We start from the raw sequence: 21,068 nt of genomic DNA, 5'->3' as shown, positions 1-21,068 counted from the left end.
CTCTGTATTTGCTTTTGGAATTCTGTACCTTTAGGGGTCACATTTCCAACCTTTTCTTTGCAACACTGAGGGTTAGAAATTAGAAATTCATTTATTTAAAATGAAAGGTGAGAGACTCATGACCCCCAGGAGCTGGGGCTTTAAAATAAATGTAAAATTCATGGGACACATTACTATTACAACATTCCAAAAATTGGCAACCCTGGAAGGACCTTTCTTCCCACTGAAGGAGAAAAACTGGAACTGGTCCCCATGCCCCCGGCAATGAACTCTTCTCCTCCCTCACTCCATCTGCCTCACCTTGGCTGCCCCAGTCACTCTGTGCTAACAGCCTCTCCCTGCAATCCAAGGGTGAGGAGTACAGGTGAGGAAGGGAAAGTTTCCTGTAGGGTAAAAGATTCATTTGAAAGCAGTGCCTCAGAGGGAGGGGGTCCCTGATAAACACACCCTGGTGGGAGCCCAGCAAGCCTCTGGAAAATTAAGCTTTTGGAGAATTTTCAGGGTTACTTGTGCCCTCCACAAAAGGTCCAAGTGACTCTTTTAAGCTGGAAAGTTCATGTTCTCTCCAACAGCTGAATTCAAAACCAGCATTCCCAAGACAGCTGCTTTGCAGGGAAACCATCAGCCTATGAGGAGAATCTCAATGCTAAGTACACATGAGAACAGAGAGGGTTAGGAGCTGTAACCGGCTGTAAAGACAGCTACTCCCATGGAAGTGAAATGGCATGACAGCCACATGCAAACAGATTCTCACACCCATGGCATGCTGAGGCCACAAAAGAGAGGCATCTGGCCTAGTATTGAAACATTTCTGCCTTCTTTATGAACATGTAAACCCCAGACCTGACTTGTAGCACACACACTTCCGCACTCACCCTATTCTAGTCTTAGGCTCCTTCCACACACACAATTGCATTTCACATAGTGATGTTCCTTTGTAAGACTGTGGGAGACCCAGATGTTATGTTACGAGCTGATGTTATGAGCTGCTTTCACACAGTGTCCTATGGGTGTCATTCCCATGGGTATTATCACTTTCCCTCCCAGCAGTGCCCTGGGGGAACAAGGTTCCTTGTCATCATGTCTGGTGGCAGCAAACTTCCCTGCAAACAGTGCCCTGTAGCTGCAAACTTTGATGCTCTATGGCTACAAGCTTCCTTGCCAATAATGCTCTATGACCCTAAACTGGGCCCCATTGGTGCCCTGTGGCTGTGAGCTTCCCTCCTACTGGTGCCGCGTTGATATAAGTTTCTCTCCTAGCAGTGTCCTATGGCTGAAAACTTCCATACAGATTGTGCCCATTGGATGTGAGCTTCATTCCTGATGGTGTCCTGTGCCAGAGAGCTTCCCTCCAGGGCCTTGATTGGGGCTGCCTGAGAATGTGCATCATGCACAGGAAAGCACTCAAAAGTCAGGAAATGCCAGAGTTAATATTGCCCATTTAACCTTAACTCTGGTCCTGTGTGTGTACATTATTATGAGAGTCATTAATTACAGGGTCACATGTTCTTTTTCAGACAATATAACAATATATATAATGTACAGTTTCTCTACAGCCTTAAATACACATGCATAAACATCTCAAAATGCTTCCTTCACCCTCGGACACTTACATTATTTCATTGTTGTGACTCTTTTCATGGACTTGGACTCTTTACTGTGGATTCCCAGAAAAATAGTGTTAAGCTTGAGAAGTATCAGTGTCTTTAAAGAAAAATCTGTAAGACATCATTGACATTTTAGAGACCCCAACATTAGAAAGCCAGGAAAATCTAAACTGAAAGCTCATGTACAGAGGAACAATAATATTGGGCTTGAGCCTTCTTCCCTACTGTATGAAGAAAGCCTGAAAAATTGTTTGTTTTTACTGTTTTTTTTCACATTCATAATTCAGTTCTTGTACATCCTATTTCCCTTGGAAGACTCTGTAGACAACTGCAGAACAACCAGAGAGGCCTGACTAATTGGGAGAGAGGAAGGTATTTGTATTCATAGTGTTTTAAACTCTCTGAGCTTTGTTTATTATCATTAACACTTATTTAACACAAATGCAGAAGAAACAGCTGAAAGAAAACTTCTCTTTGTTAAAGATTTAACATTCCTGTTTCCTCATCAAGGAAGCTGCTGATTCACACCTCTGAGGAGCTCTTCAGCAAAACAGTAAGGCAAAGACCTGGCAGTATTGATATTTCTAAGGTAAAAAGGAGCAGTTTTTAAATTTTTTAAGAATAACATTTCAAACCTTCTTCCCACAACAGAAAAATGCCTCAAAAACGAAGGGCAGGAAGAACACAGTTCCTATTTCTTTTTCCTTTTTATGATACCTTTAAAAACAAAACTCCCCCCAAAATTGCACTTTAATATAGGGAAATTTCCAGTTAAGTGTCTCTTGAGCAACCTTATCTATACACACACAAATGTGTACAACTCTGTTGGATCTTGCTTTAAAAAAAAAAAGTTCATGGCCACAGTTCCAGCAAAGAGACAGCAGAGGGCAGCAGAATGTGGACTAATGAAACCCATTCACGTTGCCAATCGCTTTGTAACCTAACTGTCTCTCTTCCGTCCCTCTCCTCTGGGTCTTCCCCCACCTCGTTGAATTAGATCTGGCAGGGTTAAGAGTTTGCATTTGATTACAACTCGCCTGGTTAGAGCGCTTGGAGGGAGAGAGAGAGAGACATACACACATCAGACAAGACTAAGAACATGTGAGTGCTGCCAATCTGGCCTGGGGAGGGAGGTGGTGGCATCTTTATGGGGGAGAAGACTGAAGGGTCCAACTCCTTGGGGAAGGATGAGAGGTGGACGGGGTTAAATCCATGTCCCACTATTATCCCATTAATCCTCCTGTTCGAAGTGGTGCAGCGTTTGAATCTCCCCTGGCTGATCTCCTTCCAGGGAAGGGGAATGAGTGTATTTTGGAGGAGCGTAATGGCCTCACTCCCCAAGTAACCCCGAGATTGGGACCAGGATGTGAAGGGACAACTAACCTGCCCAGATTTCCATACCACACCCTGTGGAAAGGGAGAGAATATTAGCTAGACCTTGCACAGGCCCCACCCCTTCCCTCAACAGGGGGTCACAGGAGAGGGACCCAGGCATGGCTGGGGATTACTCCCCGCCATACTGAGGACCTTTGGACCCTGAACTGCTGAGCTGGGCAAGCTCCCAAGCTAACAAACACAAGCTGAATCAGGTGGCCCAAAGCCAGGTGGAGGGAAACCTTCAGAGCCTATAAGGCTGGATCTCTTACTGTTCCTCCCCCTGGTTCCAAGAGACCCAGGTCCATGGCTGGTGTGTAACAAACAGCCAGGGCCCATGGGGTTCGTGCCTAGTTTCCCTTGAAATGGCTTCCTGGTCTGAGGGAACCATATTCTTGGCTAGTACCTGATGCCCAACTGGTACCTGATTGGATCTTGGGTCTCTTCAATGTCTCCTATGTCTCCATTGGCTCTATAACACCTGGTCGATACCCAGTGTACCCAGAGGTCCATTGGACTACACATGAGGCTCCCATGAAGTTTCTACTGGTTGAATATGGCCCAGATCTATGGCTGGTCTGTAACTCATGCTCCATGTACATTGTGTTCACAGGCTCCCCTGGCTCCTCCTGTGGGGGTCTCTCCTCTTTGGAGTGGTCAGTTCCAGCCCAACCCCAAGGAAGCTTTTTGGGGAGATCACATCCCCCAGTTACCCCAAGCCGTACCCCAACAACAACATCAGCACCTGGGACATTACAGTCCCAAAGGGCTTTGTGGTGAAGTTGAACTTCTGGCAGTTCGACCTGGAGCCGTCTGAGTCCTGTCTCTATGACTACGTCAAGGTGCGTGCAGCAGAGACCTAGGGTAGGGCTGGGGAGGGGAAGCTGGTGACCTCAGGACACAATCATTTTTCAACAGCAAGCAGGTTCTCCTTGCTATCCAACAGGCACAAAGGAGAGGGAGGGAGTTGGAAATGCATAGACCAGGTAATGGTGATACATGGAGCAAGTTGAACTTCATGAATTCTCATGATTTCCCCTCCCACTTTCTCCTGGACAGATCACAGCAGATAAGAAGGACCTGGGCCGGTACTGTGGCCAACTAGGCTCAGCCACAGGCAACCACCCAGGAGTCAGGGAGTTTGTGTCCAAAGGGAACCGGATGAGGATGATGTTCCACTCTGACTTCTCCAACGAAGAGAACGGCACCCTTATCCCCTACAAGGGCTTCCTGGCCTATTACCAAGCTGTGGGTGAGTATGAGAGCTCCACACCATGCAGGAAGGGTACACAGGGCTGCTCCTCACCAGGAGAATGCAGAGGAGCCCTGGGCCCCATCCCCAACAGGCAGAGACCCCAGGACAGTAGCCAGACCCACAGCACCACCAATACAGAGCTTTCAGTCAGGTTTAACTCTTTCTTCTCTTTGCCTGGCACCCCCTCTCCCCTCAGATCTGGATGAGTGTGCCCATGGCAATGCCCTTGAGGAAGACGAGGGGCCTCTGTGCCAGCACCTCTGCCACAACTATGTGGGTGGCTACATCTGCTCCTGCCGCCCTGGTTACCAGCTGCAGAGCGACCACCACTCCTGCCGAGGTGAGTGAAAGGTGCAGAGATTGACACAGGGGAATAGGACCCAGTGTGGGAGCTGCTGTTATGCAGATAAAACTACACAAGAGTGTTTCAGGGGACAAGGCAAGATTCCACGTTTATTATGATAACAATTTGATCTATGACCAATAGCTAATACCTAATACCTATACACACACACACATATATCAAATGTTCTGCAGCAACTGGATAGTTACTAGTCCTGAACATAGCTTGAGTCCATGGCTTGATTTCGCAGCTTCGGTTCATAGCTCGTGGCGGCTAACTGGCCAGGAAAGCCAGGCACGAGGAAGGGCTGGGTCTTTGTCAGGCATGCACCAATGACCTTCAATGTTGGCAGCAGAACGTTACCCAAAGTCTTCCATCTCACCAATCTTTTTTATAGGCTTTTAGTTTGAATCCAGAGTCTATAGGTCTTGCTGTGTCACGCTGCCTCTGAGTTCGGTGTGATTGCAGACGTGACTTTCAGCCTCTGACCTGGCTTTGATCTTCCTTCAATTGCACTTTTGTTCTTTTCTTTTGATGGTGGACTCTTCTTACTTTGTTAGGGCTGTTGTCTGAATTTTCAGCTGTTGGTGTTTACACTTTATTTCATCAGGACAGGCTGGGGCTGGAGGTTGATTCCATTATCCATACATACCTCATTCACACATCTAAACTAAACTAATAAGATTACAGCAGCATTTTCCAAAATGGAGTAAGCTTTTTAAAATGGAGTTTGAGTTACAATATGGAGTCTTATTAATAATAGTAATTAAAGAAAAGAAACAATTTCATTCTTCAGCTCGACACCACCCAGAGGGGAAAGGGAAAGAGGAATGACCTAGGAAGCAATTGGTGGGACGAGAGGTTGCCTCCTTTGTATCCATTGTAACTGGTGCTCTCTTTCCTCCCCAAGTGGAGTGCAGCAGTGAGCTGTTCACAGAGACCTCTGGGTACCTGTCGAGCCCGGAATACCCCCTGCCCTACCCTGCGGAGCTGCGGTGCAACTACAGCATCCGCCTGGACAGGGGGCTGGCCATCACCCTCAAGTTCCTGGAGCCCTTTGATATCGATGATCACCAGCAGGTCCACTGTCCCTACGACCAGCTCAAGGTACTGGAAACCAGTCCAAACCTGTGTCCCACCTGCCATCAGACCATAACAAACTGCTTCTCCCAGGGAAGTTCTCAGGGCCAGCACTGCTGGCAGGAGGGAGCAGAGATTAGAAAAGCGGGAATGCCCAAGGTCCACAGCAAAGTTGTTTTCCCCAGTCCATCCTCCGGGGTACTTAGTCCCCAGCATCCTGTGCAATGGGGCTCTGGGCCCCTCCAAGACCCCTCAGTGCTGGGGGTGATTCCTGGATTCTAACCAGAAAACGTCCTTCTTTGCTCCATTTTACTTCCTCATCCCTCATCGTTCTCCACTTCCCCAGATTCAGGATTAGATGGACCCATAGGTCTGACCCCAGGCTGGGAGAAGCAGGGACTGGCCCATTAGTTTGATCTGGCAATGGGGACCCCAAAGTAGATGGGTCACAGGCCCACTGAGGGGCATTGGGGCATATGGGCCCCTTGGTCTGGCCTGATGCAGGGGAGGAGTGGGTACTGGTGTGGAGAGGCCTGTTGGTGTGATTCTAGCTCTGGCTTTCTTCCTCTCCAGATCCAGGCACGTGGGAGAGAAATTGGTGAGTTCTGTGGCAAGGTGTCGCCTGGCAGCATCGAAACCAACAGCAATGCGGTGGATGTGCTGTTCTTCACAGATGAGTCAGGGTTCAGTCATGGGTGGAGGATCCACTACAGCTCAGAGAGTAAGTGGCTCCCTTCCCAGAGCTACTCCAGGCCTGAGCATGCTGCTTGCTAAAGCCTTGCGTGTTCCCCAACAGGAATCCGGTGCCCACAGCCTGTGCCAAAGGACCAATTTACCCTCATCAAAGACCTGCAGCCCCTGTACAGATTTCGTGACTACTTCATTGTCAGCTGCCAGACTGGGTATGAACTGATGGAGGTGAGACCCTTCTTCTCCCCACCCCTCTGCTCTCTTCTCCATTTCTCCTTTCTTCTCTTCTGCCGAAGTCTCCTCCTTTCCAGTCTCTTCTCCCTCTTTTCCTCCTTGCAATTTCCTCCCCCCTCTTCGCTCCCTGCCTTTTCACAGGAACAGGTGCCCCATCCCCAGGAGTAGGTGTCTCTGGGGTAGAATCAGAGCTTACCAGTTTGGTGACTGCAAGTTTTTCTGGCTGGGATAAAGAGGCTGCAGCATGAGCCTGCTGAAATAGGGGTAGCCAAGGCCAATGCGTGACGGAGGGGTAGAAGGTTGGGTAAGGAGGAAAGGTTCATGGGTCACAGAAGGGCACTGAGATGGACATCAGGAGCAGAGTTGGACAGCAATGAGAAGGCAGACATGAGGCTCCCTCCCCATGATTTGGGGTTGGGGGCAGGAACCTGAGGTTACATGTGGTCCTCAGCTCTTCTCTTCTTTTTCCTGAAGGGTGACCAGAAGTTGGCATCCTTCACTGCTGTCTGCCAGGATGATGGGACTTGGCACCGACCCATGCCCCGGTGTGAAAGTGAGTCAATAATCCCACCCCCACACATGGATTATCCCCCCGAACCGATACCTGACCCCAGGGGGTGAGTGGGGAGTACATCCTCTATAACCCACATAGTCCTTGGCCTTTCTATTGTCAGCAAGGGGACTCATAAATGCCAGTTCTGGCAGTATCTTAGGCATTGTGGTCCTTAGGCATAGGTCCTACTGGGCCCTAGACTGAGTCCACCCCTCCCCAAAATCATTGCACTCAGGGGGGTGTCAAATGGCCACCATGCTTTCCACTGGGGTTGGGTAACATTTTTAAAATAAAAACGTGTTTAGTACAAAAATAGCCTCCCCCCTTAAAAACTATTGCAAAAAAACCCTATTGATCTTCTCTTTTTTCTTTTGGTTTTTGCAATATTTTCATTACTTTAATCAGAATTATTATTGAAATATGTAACCCTTTTTGATAAAAATGTTGATAAAGTGTCATTAAATTAAAAAATAGGTCAGGTTTGAACAACTTTGAATTTTTGTGTGCCTTTTTCTCCATTTTCTAAGCAACTCTAGTCTCTGCCAAATGGAGACTGGCCCTGCATCCCCTCCAGCGGGCTCATGAACAGTCCCCATCCCTCCGTCACATCATGGGCTCCAACTGAGTCGAGCATGAGTTTCTGAACCTCACTGCTGCAGTGAGCACTGTGGCTCCCCCTTGACTCCTCTCCTTGTTCTCTTCTGTAGTTGTGAACTGTGGTGATCCCAAAAATCTCACCAACGGGGCCTTCAATTATGTTAGCGAACATGGGAACAATGACTACCAGTCAGTGATCACCTACCGGTGCAAGGAGCCTTATTACCGCATAGTCACCAACAGAGGGAGCGGTGAGTTCTGACCCAGGAAGAGCCATAGCAATCTGAGCTAGGAAAGTATTGGTAACAAGGGTGATCCGTCCTGTTTAAGGGCAGTAGAGAGTCTAGGCATCAGTCAACCTATGTTCCATGGCCAGGCTCCTTCAGGATCCAGGAGTTTGGGGGAACACGAGGACCTGGGGAATGGCAGAGGCAGATACAGGAGAAAGGAAGCAGTCCCGGGGAATTAGTGTTTGGGGAAAACCAAGACTACTATCTCTTTAAGGGCCTGGGATCAGGAGCCTCCTAATGTAGGGTGGAGGCAAGGCTCCCTTTACTCCCGGCCAATTAGGATGAGCCTTGGGAAGGAGGGCAGCGTATTTGCTGCCTCGTCTCTCCTAACAGGAGGTGCTGAGCTTTCCTCATAGGGGGGCTGGAAGAAATGAATTGAAAAAGGGCCAGCTGGGAGAAGCTGCTTTAAGGCTGCAGCTGGCCTGAATTAGCACAGTACTGGAAGGAAGGTGGTGGAACTCTTGAATGCAAGGAGAGTAAGCCTGCCTAAATTATTACACAGGCCCAGGAGGGGGCTGTGGGACTCCTGACCTTTTAAGAGAGGGGGCCTGTCTCTGAATTAGCACACAGGCTCCCAGGAGAGGGGTGGGGGTGAGGAGCTAAAGAGTTCTGTGCTCTGTTTAAAAGTTAATAAATAAGCCAGTAAAGGGGTAATCTTGGTCTAAGTACTGTGATCTCAGAGTAAACCATTGCAAGACCCAAGGGGGATGGGGGCAGTGGAACTGCAGGGCCATGCTGTGCCACATGGGGGTGTGCTTGGGGACAGTTGTGGGGGGTGTGCTTGGGGATGGTGCCTGCTATGCTTCCTCAGATCCCATCTCCCCACGTAGCCCCTTGGGCCTAGGCTAGAAACATCCCCCTATCCATTCCCCATGCTCCTAGTTCCTTGTGCTCTGGAATGGGGCTCTGGCATCCCTTTGGCTCCCAGTGCAGGGGGAAGACTCTTGAGCTCCTTTGCCTTGGCTCAGTCTCAACCTATTCTCACCTCCCCCCAACCACTCAAAAAAAAAATCTTCAGATTTTAAACCCATCAGACACTTGCAAAGATACTCACATTTTCCCACCCCCTCTCTAGTCATGACTGTTCCATGCCAGGTGGACTTAGCTCTTTGAATCTCTCCCAGAACTCAGTGTCATGATATGTGGAATCAAGGAATCCCAGTCCTTCTTACACAGGAGGGATGTGTTAGACAAACCAGCTGTACATGACGCATACAGCTAAACCAGCTCAAATTTACCTGAGATCACACCCTGAACTCTATTCAGCACTCAGGTCATCTAGTGACTGAATAATATAACTTTCAATGAGCATATCATTACCCCTCAATCCCCTCCAGCCCTCTGAGCATTTCTGTGGTTCTTCTCTGAGCTCCCTCAAACTTGTCACTATCTCTCTGGAACTGAGGGGGGCCCAGAGCTGAGCAGAGCATGCCAGGTGGGGTTGTTCCAGTGCCCTAGACAGAGGGACTATCTCCCCGTTCCCCCTGTGCCTGATGATCGCTCCCTGCAATCCTTGGTTTCATTATCTTCTTCTCTTTTCCCTCAGATACATACAACTGCTCCGCTCAGGGCTCCTGGGCAGACCAAGACGGCCATGAGGACATCCCCATGTGTTTACCAGGTAAGTAGGGAACATCTCACTGTGTTCAGCACTCAGCAATATGCCTTCAGGGTCAGCATGAACCAAGGGAGACAAGCAGAGAGGGAGAGAGAGATGGAGAAGTGGAACTGACAGTAATGTGGGACTGTCTGTGAGGGAGGTGGCAGTGCAGGAGACGGAGAAATCCAAATGGAAAGACAGCATGAGAGCAGGGGAGCAGGGAACTGAAAGGTATGGGGTGAAGAGAGAGACAGCCAGAGAAGAGAGTATGTAATAGCCTTTTTGGTTCCTGTCCCTCCCCACAGTGTGTGGGAAGCCAGACAATCCCGTCACTGGAATCCAGCGGATCATCGGTGGCAGCACAGCACCGCCGAGAAGCTTCCCATGGCAGGCGAAAACAAACATATTTGGGCTCGGGGGTGGGGCGCTGCTGGGTGACCGCTGGATCCTGACAGCTGCTCACACCATCTATCCCAAGGAACACAGGTCAGAGACAGAGACAGTTGGGAGGATGAGCCCTGCCGAGGTGGCTAAGAAGGCCGAAGTGTTCCTTGGCCACACGGAGGTGAATAAGATCCACGAGCTGGGTAACCACCCCGTCCGCAACGTGTCCGTGCATCCTGACTATGATCCTGATGATGAGAACAACTTCAGTGGGGACATTGCACTAATCGAACTGCGGGACCCAGTGCCACTGGGCCCCAACCTGCTGCCTGTCTGCCTCCCAGATGCTAGTAACAGCACTTTCTACACCACAGGATACATGGGCTACGTGAGCGGTTTTGGGGTAGAGAAAAACGTTCTTGCAGACCGGCTGAAGTATGTATCACTGCCAGTGGGTGACCAGAGATCCTGCAAGAAATGGCTGCAGGAAAAGGAGGTCAATGGGAAGGCCATGGTGTTCTCTGAGAACATGTTCTGTGCTGGCTCGCCCAGTGGGGGGAAAGATACCTGCCAGGGGGACAGTGGGAGTGTCTTCACTGTGCAGGATTCAGAGAGTGAGCGCTGGATAGCCACCGGGATCGTCTCCTGGGGCATCGGCTGTCACAAGAGCTATGGCTTCTACACCAAGGTCATCAACTACCTAGACTGGATCAAAAAGATAACAGGGATGTAAAGGCTCTGAATGCCACTATCCTATTGGCTGAAGGCTCAGTGATGTCATATAGGTATCCAAACACCCACACATCATTGGCTGAATCATTGTGATGTCATAAAGGATCGTGATGTCAAAACTGCCATAGCAATGGTTGAATTCTTGGTGACATCATCAAAGCTTCCCAAAGCCTCTGTGCCATTGACTGAAGCTTTGTTGATGTTCTAAGGTTTCCATATGCACCTTCACTATTGGGTGAAGCCTTGACAATGTCAGGCAGTCTTGTGAAATCCAACATGCTATTGGCTGAAGTCTTGGTGATGTCATAAAGACTTCTGAAATCTCTTGCACTATTGTTTGAGATGCTTGCAATGTGGTAGAGCTTCCTGAAGGGTGCTGAGTGCAGATTGTATTCATGCCTTGGCACCAATGAGGTTCTGTCAATATTAAAATCACTGTTATAGGAACCAGCTGTTTTTATTTCACTGTCTTCCACTCCCACCTGGATTTTTTAATAATTAAAAAGCACCTTCCTTCCACCAAGTTCTTCAAGAAACTTGCACGCTGTGCCTATACAGAGATTGCTTCATCCAGACTGGAGTAGGGTTGCCAGGCATCCAATTTTTGACTGGAACTCCTGCAGCACCAGCGGGGCAGGCAGCCTGCATGCCTGACTTTGTGAGGCTCCTGGGAAGCTGTGACATGTCTCTCCAGCTCCTAGGCAGAGGGACAGCCAGGGGGCTCCACGCACTGCCCCCACCCACAGTTGCTGCCTCTGCAGCTCCCATTGGCTGCGGTTCCCACACCCTGAACCACTTCTTGCACCTCAACTCTCTGCCTCCACCCTGAGTCCCCTCCCACACTCTGAACTCCTCATCACCAATTCGGTGCCCCCTCTTGCACCCCAAACCCCTCATCCCTGGTCTCACCCCAGAGCCTGTACCACCAGCCAGAACCCTAACCCCCCTGCACCCCAACCCTCTGCCCCAGCCTCACGTCCCCTCCTACACCCTGACCCCCTCATTTCTGGCCCCACCCCAGAGCCTGCACCCCCAGCCCAGAGCCTGTACCCCCTCCCACACCCCAATCCCCTGCCTCAGCCCAGAACCTCTCCCACACGCCAACCCCCTGCCCCATCTTGGAGCTCCTCTGACACTGTGAACCCCTTGGCCCCAGCCCAGCACTCCCTCCTGCACCCCAAACCCCTCATCCCCAGTGTGATGGGTTGGACCCCCTTTCTGGGATGCCACCTGATGTGCTGGGATTTCACTGAGCCTCTCCTGCTTGAACAGCCTGGGTTCCCTCTCACTGCTTTGCTGAATTAGGTTCTCCAGCCTCTTGCAGCATACGCACACAGGTAGGGCCACACCCCACTGCAGGCACAGACTGAAGTCAGCTCTGTGTGAGAGAGGACTCCCCCAGCACTCACATTTACACCCCTTTTGGGAGATAAACACAAAATAATACTGTCTTGCACTGTATAGAAAAATCTGCACAGCACAAGCTCATAAAAATCCACCCTCAGCCAGGTGAAAATGAGCAAGTGAATGAGGATGGGGGAGAGCAAGTAACGGAGGCAGTGGGGATGGAGTGAGCAGGGGCTGGGGCTTCGGAGAAGGGGTGGGGCAGGGGTGGGACCTTGGGGAAAGGCAGGGCAAGGGTGATCAGTTTTCTGCAGTTAGAAAGCTGCAATTTTGGTTAGACATATTCCTGGAGGTTTCATCACATGACCTAATCTTTAATGAAAGATTAATTTTTAATTCCTGGAGACTCCAGGACAATCCTGGAGGGTTGGCAACCCTACTCTGGAGTCATGTATAGCATATGTTGAATAGTCAAACAGCAACACTGAACAGCATTTAGGACAGATTAGAAGGAATTCAGTGACCAAGCTGAAACTTTAAGGAACTAGAAAGGAATTGCCTAAATCATGGCATGTTCAGGACCCAGGGATTAACAGCACAGCTCATGGAGGAAAGAGCCAAGGAATCTGTAGTGACCACAAGGGGCCAGGACTTTGATTTTACATGCCAGATGAAATGTGCAGCATGGCACCCCCCTCCCATCATGCTGAGGCATTGGCGTATTAGTACTGATTCAGATAGGGAGAGCACACCTGTAGCATTGTGGGTATTCGCTGGAGGTCTCCCATATAAGTACTGATCCAGCCTACACCTGCTTACACTGAAAAATATAATGGCCTGGCTCACCCACAGTCATAGAAGATCTTCTGGTGTGATTTCCTGCACATCACCGGCCAAAAATCCACCCAGTTACCCCCTCTTTCAGTCCAATAACCTGGATTAAAGTATTTCAGCCCTCAAGAGACTAAACTATGGTAAGCCACAAGCGGAGAGTAGGAAAGACCAAGGTGCCACCAATGCCTGAGGCCCTGCACTGTGTCAAGGAACTGACTAGGTGACATATACACAGCTGATTCCAGCAAGTGACCCACATCCCATGCTGCAGACCCCCCCCCCCCCCGGAGAAAATTTCTTCCTGGCCCCACATATGATGATTGGTCAGACCCTGAGCATGTGAGCCAGAACCTGCCAGCCAGGCACCTGAGAGAATTCTCAGTACTGCCTCAGAGCACTGGCCCACCCTATCTGGTGTCACATATCCTGCCATGATCCTCTCTGATGCTTCAGAATAAGGAGACAAAAACAAAATAGAATACATCAGGGAAAAATCCTTCCTGACAAAATTTCCTTCCTGACCCCCCAACAGCTATTTTCTATACCCTTGTTCTTGTGCTGCTGAGTCTCTCTGGTGACGGTCTCATAACGAACGATGCTGATGTTTTCCAGACCCAGGTCCCTCTTTCCTCCTCTAATTCTGCCATCTTCTTAGCTAAATGTCTCTACTTCTCCTCCTTTATCAAATTCTTGCTTCCTCTTCACTCCCTTGGTCTCCTTCCTCAGATCCTCCCTATCCTGTTCCCTCCTCCCTTTCCTTGCTGATGTCCTCAAAGAAAAAAAATCATAGATTCCAAGGCCAGAAGGGTCAATTGTGATCATCTAGTCTGACCTCCTGTAGAACGCGGGCCATGGAACTGCCCCAGAATAATTTGTTTTGAGCAAGAGCCTTATCAATAAGATCTAGGATGAACTCCCCACTTCCCAGTACACTTTCCTCCTGCTCCTCTGCCACACACTGAGACATCCTTCCTGCTGTCCTCCTCTATCCCCTCTTCTTTTCCTGCCCAAGTGACTCCTCCTAACTCCCTCACCCCCTCTCACTCTCCTTCGCAATCTCTCTCAGCACGTGCCTTTCCCTCCAAGTACAAATATGCTTTAGTCTCCCTATCTTATAAAAAAAACACTATCGTAGCTCCAGGCTAGCTGTGCCTCTGTCCCCTCATGTGGTCTCTTCTGAGTGCTCCCCCTCCAGGTCTTAGGCCTTGAGCCTTCACCTCTTGGTGTCCCAGGCTTTGGGTATCAGCTGTGCTTCCCTCCAACAAGAGCCACTTAAGAACATAAGAACATAAGAATGGCCATACTGGGTCAGACCAAAGGTCCATCCAGCCCAGTATCCTGTCTACCAACAGTAGCAAATGCCAGGTGCCCCAGAAGGAGTGAACCTAACAGGTAATGATCAAGAGATCTCTCTCCTGCCATCCATCTCCACCCTTTGACAGAGGCTAGGGACACCATTCCTTACCCATCCTGGCTAATAGGCATTAATGGACTTAAAGAAAAGGAGTACTTGTGGCACCTTAGAGACGAACAAATTTATCTGAGCATAAGCTTTCATGAGCTACAGCTCACTTCATCGGATGCATGTCAGGTAATGTGAGCTATTACCAGCAGGACGGGGAGGGGGGAACAAAAAAACAAAAAACCTTTTGTTGTGATAATCAGGGAGGACCATTTCCAGCAGTTGACAAGAACGTGTGAAGAAGCGGTGGGGAAATAGTTTTACTTTGCGTAATGACACATCCACTCCCAGTCTTTATTCAAGCCTAAGTTAATTGTGTCCAGTTTGCAAATTAATTCCAATTCAGCAGTCTCTCGTTGGAATCTGTTTTTGAAGTTTTTTTGTTGAAGAATTGCCACTTTTAGGTCTGTAATCGAGTGACCAAAGAGACTGAAGTGTTCTCCGATTAGTTTTTGAATGTTATAATTCTTGACATCTGATTTGTGTCCATTTATTCTTTTATGTAGAGACTGTCCAGTTTGGCCAATGTGCATGGCAGAGGGGCATTACTGGCACATGATGGCATATATCACATTGGTAGATGCACAGGTGAACAAGCCTCTGATAGTGTGGCTGATGTGATTAGGCTCTATGATGGTGTCCCCTGCATAGATATGTGGACACAGTTGGCAACGGGCTTTGTTGCAAGGATAGGTTCCTGGGTTAATGTTTTTGTTGTGTGGTGTGTGGTTGCTGGTGAGTATTTGCTTCAGGTTGGGGGGCTGTCTGTAGGCAAGGACTGGCCTGTCTCCCAAGATCTGTGAGAGTGGTGGGTCGTCCTTCAGGATAGGTTGTAGATCCTTGATGATGCGCTGGAGAGGTTTTAGTTGGGGGCTGAAGGTGATGGCTAGTGGCGTTCTGTTATTTTCTTTGTTGGGTCTGTCCTGTAGTAGGTAACTTCTGGGTATTCTTCTGGCTCTGTCAATCTGTTTCTGCACTTCATCAGGTGGGTATTGTAGTTGTAAGAACGCTTGATAGAGATCTTGTAGGTGTTTGTCTCTGTCTAAGGGGTTGGAGCAAATGAGGTTGTATCGTAGAGCTTGGCTGTAGACAATGGATCGTGTGGTGTGGTCTGGATGAAAGCTGGAGGCATGTAGGTAGGAATAGTGGTCAGTAGGTTTCTGGTATAGGGTGGTGTTTATGAGACCATCGCTTACTAGCAGCGTAGTGTTCAGGAAGTGGATCTCTTGTGTGGACTGGTCCAGGCTGAGGTTGATGGTGGGATGGAAATTGTTGAAATCATGGTGGAGTTCCTCAAGGGCTTCTTTTCCATGGGTCCAGATGATGAAGAGGTCATCAATGTAGTGCAAGTAGAGTAGGGGCATTAGGGGACGAGAGCTGAGGAAGTGTTGTTCTAAGTCAGCAATAAAAATGTTGGCATAGTGTGGGGCCATGCGGGTACCCACAGCCGTGGTGCTGATCTGAAGGTATACATTGTCCCCAAATGTGAAATAGTTATGGGTGAGGACAAAGTCACAAAGTTCAGCCACCAGGTTTGCTGTGACATTATCAGGGATACTGTTCCTGACGGCTTGTGGTCCATCTTTGTGTGGAATGTTGGTGTAGAGGGCTTCTACATCCATAGTGGCCAGGATGGTGTTTTCAGGAAGATCACCGATGGCGTGTAGTTTTCTCAGGAAGTCAGTGGTGTCTCGAAGATAGCTGGGAGTGCTGGTAGTGTAGGGCCTGAGGAGGGAGTCTACATAGCCAGACAATCCTGCTGTCAGAGTGCCAATGCCTGAGATGATGGGGCGTCCAGGATTTCCAGGTTTATGGATCTTGGGTAGCTGATAGAATACCCCAGGTCAGGGTTCTAGGGGTGTGTCTGTGCGGATTTGTTCTTGTGCTTTTTCAGGGCAGGGCTTTTTTTCTTGAGCAGATGGTGTCGTTTTTTTTGGTAACCCTCAGTGGGATCAGAGGGTAATGGCTTGTAGAAAGTGGTGTTGGAGAGCTGCCTAGCAGCCTCTTGTTCATATTACGACCTATTCATGATGACGACAGCAGCTCCTTTGTCAGCCTTTTTGATTATGATGTCAGAGTTGTTTCTGAAGCTGTGGATGGCATTGTGTTCTGCACGACTGAGGTTATGGGGCAAGTGATGCTGCTTTTCCACAATTTCAGCCTGTGCACATCAGCGGAAGCACTCTATGTAGAAGTCCAGTCTGTTGTTTTGACCTTCAGGAGGAGTCCACCCAGAATCCTTCTTTTTGTAGTGTTAGTAGGAAGGTCTCTGTGGGTTAGTATGTTGTTCAGAGGTGTGTTGGAAATATTCCTTGAATCGGAGACGTCGAAAATAGGATTCTAGGTCGCCACAGAACTATATCATGTTTGTGGGGGTGGAGAGGCCCCAAGATAGGACAGATTCTTCTGCTGGGCTAAGAGTATAGCTGGATAGATTAACAATATTGCTGCGTGGGTTAAGGGAACCATTGTTGTGGCCCCTTGTGGCATGTAGTAGTTTAGATAGTTTAGTGTCCTTTTTCTTTTGTAGAGAAGCAAAGTATGTGTTGTAAATGGCTTGTCTAGTTTTGTGCTGGAAATGGCCCATCTTGATTATCAATACAAAAGGTTCCCCCCGCCACGCTGGTAATAGCTCACCTTACCTGATCGCTCTCGTAACAGGGTGTATAGTAACACCCATTGTTTCATGTTCTCTGTGTATTGTGACAGGTTTGGGCTGGATGGCTACAGGAGAGTAATAGAAGACAGATATATTAGCCCCAGGTTAAGTAGGTCCCTTTTCCCTGGGTAAGGTAACAGGGAAGGTTCCAGAACAATCAGGAACATTCTGGAGACAATTAAGACAGACAGGCTGATTAGAACACCTGCAGCCAATCAAGAAGCTGCTAGAATCAATTAAGGCAGGCTAATCCTGGGTTTAAAAAGGAGCTCACTTCAGGTTGTGGTGCGTGTGTGAGGAGCTGGGAGCAAGAGGCACTAGGAGCTGAGAGTGAGAACGCATACTGTTGGAGGACTGAGGTGTACAAGCATTATCAGACACCAGGAGGAAGGTCCTATAGTGAGAATAAAGAAGGTGTTGGGAGGAGGCCATGGGGAAGTAGCCCAGGGAGTTGTAGGTGTCGCACAGCTGTTCCAGAAGGCACTCTAGACAGCTGTATTCCACAGGGCCCTAGGCTGGAACCCGGAGTAGAGGGCAGGCCCGGGTTCCCCCCAAATCTCCCAACTCCTGGTCAGACACAGGAGGAGTTGACCTGGACTGTGCGTTCAGAAAAACGGACAAGCTGAGGGCTGCCATGAAGCTCCAAGGTGAGCAAATCTGCCAATAAGTGCAAGACCCACCAAGGTAGAGGAGGAACTTTGCCACAGTATATAAAATCTCCCCACTGTATTTTCTACTGCATGCATCCGATGAAGTGAGCTGTAGCTCACGAAAGCTTATGCTCAAATAAATTTGTTAGTCTCTAAGGTGCCACAAGTACTCCTGTTCTTTTTACATGGTTGTTACCATGTTTTACATGGTTGATACTTGACTTGGTATTTGCAGTTCTTTCTTCCAGCAGCTTGTGACCAGCCATGAATACAGTGTCCCCAAACAGCCTTCTTAGAGTGTCGTTTAATCGGAAGAGTGGGACCACAGCATAACAGGAGAAAAGGATTAAAACAACAAAAAGCCCACATGCATCTCTATCTTACCTAAACCTTAGGTAGGCCTCACTTTTCCCAGATACCCTAGCCTCTGGAGACTGGGCTTCAGTCTGCTGTCAGCAGTCTCTGCCTCTCTCCATGGACTGGAGGATTGTTAAGCTCTGTGCGAGGGGCCCCAGGAGGACAGCACAGAGGAGGAGATGCAACCTGCCCTTTATGAAGCCATCGCAGGTAATGTTAAAGGCAGTGAGGGGTGTTGTGTTGCTGGAAGTGCAATCCTTCTTGCTCTGGACACGTGCCATCTCCCAGCATCCCGGCCTGTCTTTCGGATATCTCTTCCTGTCCAGTTGTCATCTTAATCTGAATTTGACCAAAACTCACTCTTTCTTCCCCCAGTCTCCTTTTCTGTCCTCTTTCTCCATCTCCATGGACAGCCTCACCACCCTCCCAGTCATTGAGGCCCATAAGCCAGGGTCCATCTTTGAATTACCCCTCTCACTGGACCCACATGTTCAGGTCATTTTTAATCTGACCCCTTTTTCCCAAACGACATCTCTAAAATCTGGGCTTTACTCTCTCGTCCAAAACTCTCGTCCCACCCCCCTCAACTGTTACAACCTCTTCTTCTCCAGCCCTTCCTCCTTTCAAGTCTATTTAGAACGCTGCTGTTAAAATCACCTTCTCTGGGATCTGACCACGTCAGCTTGGCCTGGGCGTCCCTCTGCCGGCTCTCCATGCACCTCCTTGTCAGACACAACCCCCTTGGCTTTCCCAGTAAGGCCCTTTGTGAGTTAACTCTGCCCTGGCTGGCTGATCTACTGAGACTGGTCCCCATGGTCGCTTTGCCAGCATTCCCACCACCACCAGTCAGCCCTGCGTGCTCCCACCCACGCTGCCCCCGTGCATGGGGAAAACACTCCAGTAAAATCCAAACGGCCACTGTCTCCTCCTCCTCCAGTTCCCTGCCATGAGGCCTCCCAAACCCAGCCTGCTGATCACGGCCAGGCAGGTGCTGAGCTGTGGCAGTCTATTCCCATCCTTCCCTTCTCCTGCTCCTGTCCTCCCCCTCCCCGCAGAACCTTCTAACCCCACTGAGAAAGCTCCTTGGAGCTAGCAAACTGAACCAGTTCTTCCCCAGGCTCACTGCTTGTCTGGTGTATCCCCATCGCCCACCCTTTGTTGGCTTCTGCCTTTAGATCATAAGCCCGTCAGGGCAGGGAGTTGTAGGGGAACAGGCCCCTCAGGCTAAGATGAAGGCCAGTCCCTTGGCTGCAGGATGCAGCTCCTTTCCTTCTCCTTCTGAGAGCCCTTCAGGTCTCTGCCCTATTCATCTTTTGGAGATCCTCTGCCATGGGAAAGGGTCTGAGACATGAACGGGGCAGGGCTGATAAACATATTGATGCTAATTATAATATTTGCCCTCTCTCTAGGAGCTCAGACCCCTATTCATTTTGAAGGATGGTAGAGGGGAATGAGGGCACACACAGAGCCCTCTGCATGGGGGAAGTGGGGAACCTTGATATGGGGGAAATGGGGCACACACAGGGCCTCTGGTATGGAGAGGAGGACACTGGTATGGGGACTTAGGGGGGCATAGGTCAAGAGAACATGGGGAGCATGTAGAGATCCCACGAGGTGGTGGTGGGGGGAACAGAGGGAAGCATGGAGGCCCAGTGTGTGCAATGCACTCAGCCTAAAGAAGCTACAAATCATGCAATCCCTTATGGTCTTAAAGCACTTGACAAATGCTAATGAGAGAAGCCCCCTATAAGAAGCCCCCCTATAAGTGTTACATGTGGAGAAACTGAGGCACAGAAAGATGAAGCAACTTGCCCAAAAGTCACATAGGAAATGTGGGTTCAAATTGGGAATAGAATCCCTAGCCTCTCAGTGCCTCCTCGTGTTCTCATCCCCTGTCCTGGCCCATTCAATTCCACCTATTTCTGTTTTTCTCTTTCCCCTTCTTTCTTCTGAATTACTGCAACATTTTGTCCTCCTGGTCTTTCTGTTGTGTAGGGGCCTGTACTGTATTCAGAACAGCAAAAGTCCAACTCAGCCTGTGACAGAAACATTTTTTTTCACACAAAAGGGAGACAGAGAATGAATTAGTCCAAACAAAAAGGTCTGCTGATACTACCCAAGGGCTCTTTAGCGATTATGAGGGGTAAACAAGGGGAGAATGGCATCAGAACTTAATAAAACGATATTGGTGTGTTGGAAATTTGGCCTAATTGGTGGACAAAATAATGAGGGGATGGGCTTATCACCCTCTTTTGGGGTTCTTTAAAAAGAGATTTAGGGGGCAATCAAAACAAGGGGATGGGTGTATTGACAGGAATGAGCTTCACCATTCTGGCTGCCACCCCCTCCACCCGCAACTTCTCCTGGGAACCCAGAATCCACCATGCCATTGTTGAGCTGTCGTCATCCTGGTCCTGAAAGGCGTCCTAACCACACCAGGCCACAGAAAGGGAATTGATTACTTCACCACCCCACAAGCTTCTGAATAACACCTGGAATGTGACCCTTGGTTGCCTCCTGTCAGTCCTTTGATGTCCTTTTCCTTTGATGATTTTTTTCTCTTTCCTATCACTCTCATTTTGCCTTTTGTTTACTAACAGACTGTCTTAGCTGGCCAAGACTGTCTCTTTCGCAACACTGCTGTGAGTGCATGACCAGAGAGGCAGCTAAAAGCAACCTCTTAAACTGCCTGATGCTGGTATAAGTTTGTCAGGTCTTGTCCCGGCTTCCCGGCTATGACTGTTTTTTCCAGTAGTGAGGCTGCAAGTGAGAGTCAACACTAGAAACAGAAACTGCATTTTCAACTTTGCTGTTCTTTTCTGTCCCCTTTTGGGTGTGTTTGTCTTGTTTTGGCTTAAAGGAAACAGGATCAGACTTCAACAACAGCAGCTGCAGCTAGGGTAGCCAACACTGTATTTCAAAAATAATATATATATAGATTAATTAATAATTAATAAGCAGTATTCAGCTACATTCGCCAAGGGTCTTTCTTGCTGCTTTTTGCACTCAGCACCTCCCAATCT

At 49.0% G+C, this 21,068-nt stretch overlaps 1 protein-coding gene across 1 annotated transcript; it reads left to right on the top strand.

Annotated features, from left to right (window-relative positions):
- Positions 1 to 2,566: 2,566 nt before the first annotated feature.
- C1R (complement C1r) lies at positions 2,567 to 11,186 on the top strand. Its single transcript, XM_084632799.1, has 11 exons — positions 2,567 to 2,708; positions 3,595 to 3,823; positions 4,041 to 4,233; positions 4,433 to 4,576; positions 5,490 to 5,686; positions 6,233 to 6,380; positions 6,456 to 6,577; positions 7,058 to 7,136; positions 7,844 to 7,984; positions 9,570 to 9,644; positions 9,929 to 11,186. Coding segments are annotated over exons 1-11 (2,142 nt in total). The 5' UTR covers positions 2,567 to 2,706; the 3' UTR covers positions 10,741 to 11,186.
- The last annotated feature ends 9,882 nt before the right edge of the window (positions 11,187 to 21,068 follow it).

This window comes from Lepidochelys olivacea, assembly GCF_965140295.1.
Source record: "Lepidochelys olivacea isolate rLepOli2 genome assembly, chromosome: 1".
Lineage (NCBI taxonomy): Eukaryota > Metazoa > Chordata > Testudines > Cheloniidae > Lepidochelys > Lepidochelys olivacea.
This window is presented reverse-complemented; position numbering and strand designations above follow the sequence as displayed.

Coding starts and splice junctions, on each gene's coding strand:
- C1R (XM_084632799.1), top strand. Junction 4,234..4,432: donor GGCCTATTACCAAGCTGTGG/GTGAGTATGAGA, acceptor CTCTCCCCTCAG/ATCTGGATGAGTGTGCCCAT. Junction 7,137..7,843: donor ACCCATGCCCCGGTGTGAAA/GTGAGTCAATAA, acceptor TCTCTTCTGTAG/TTGTGAACTGTGGTGATCCC.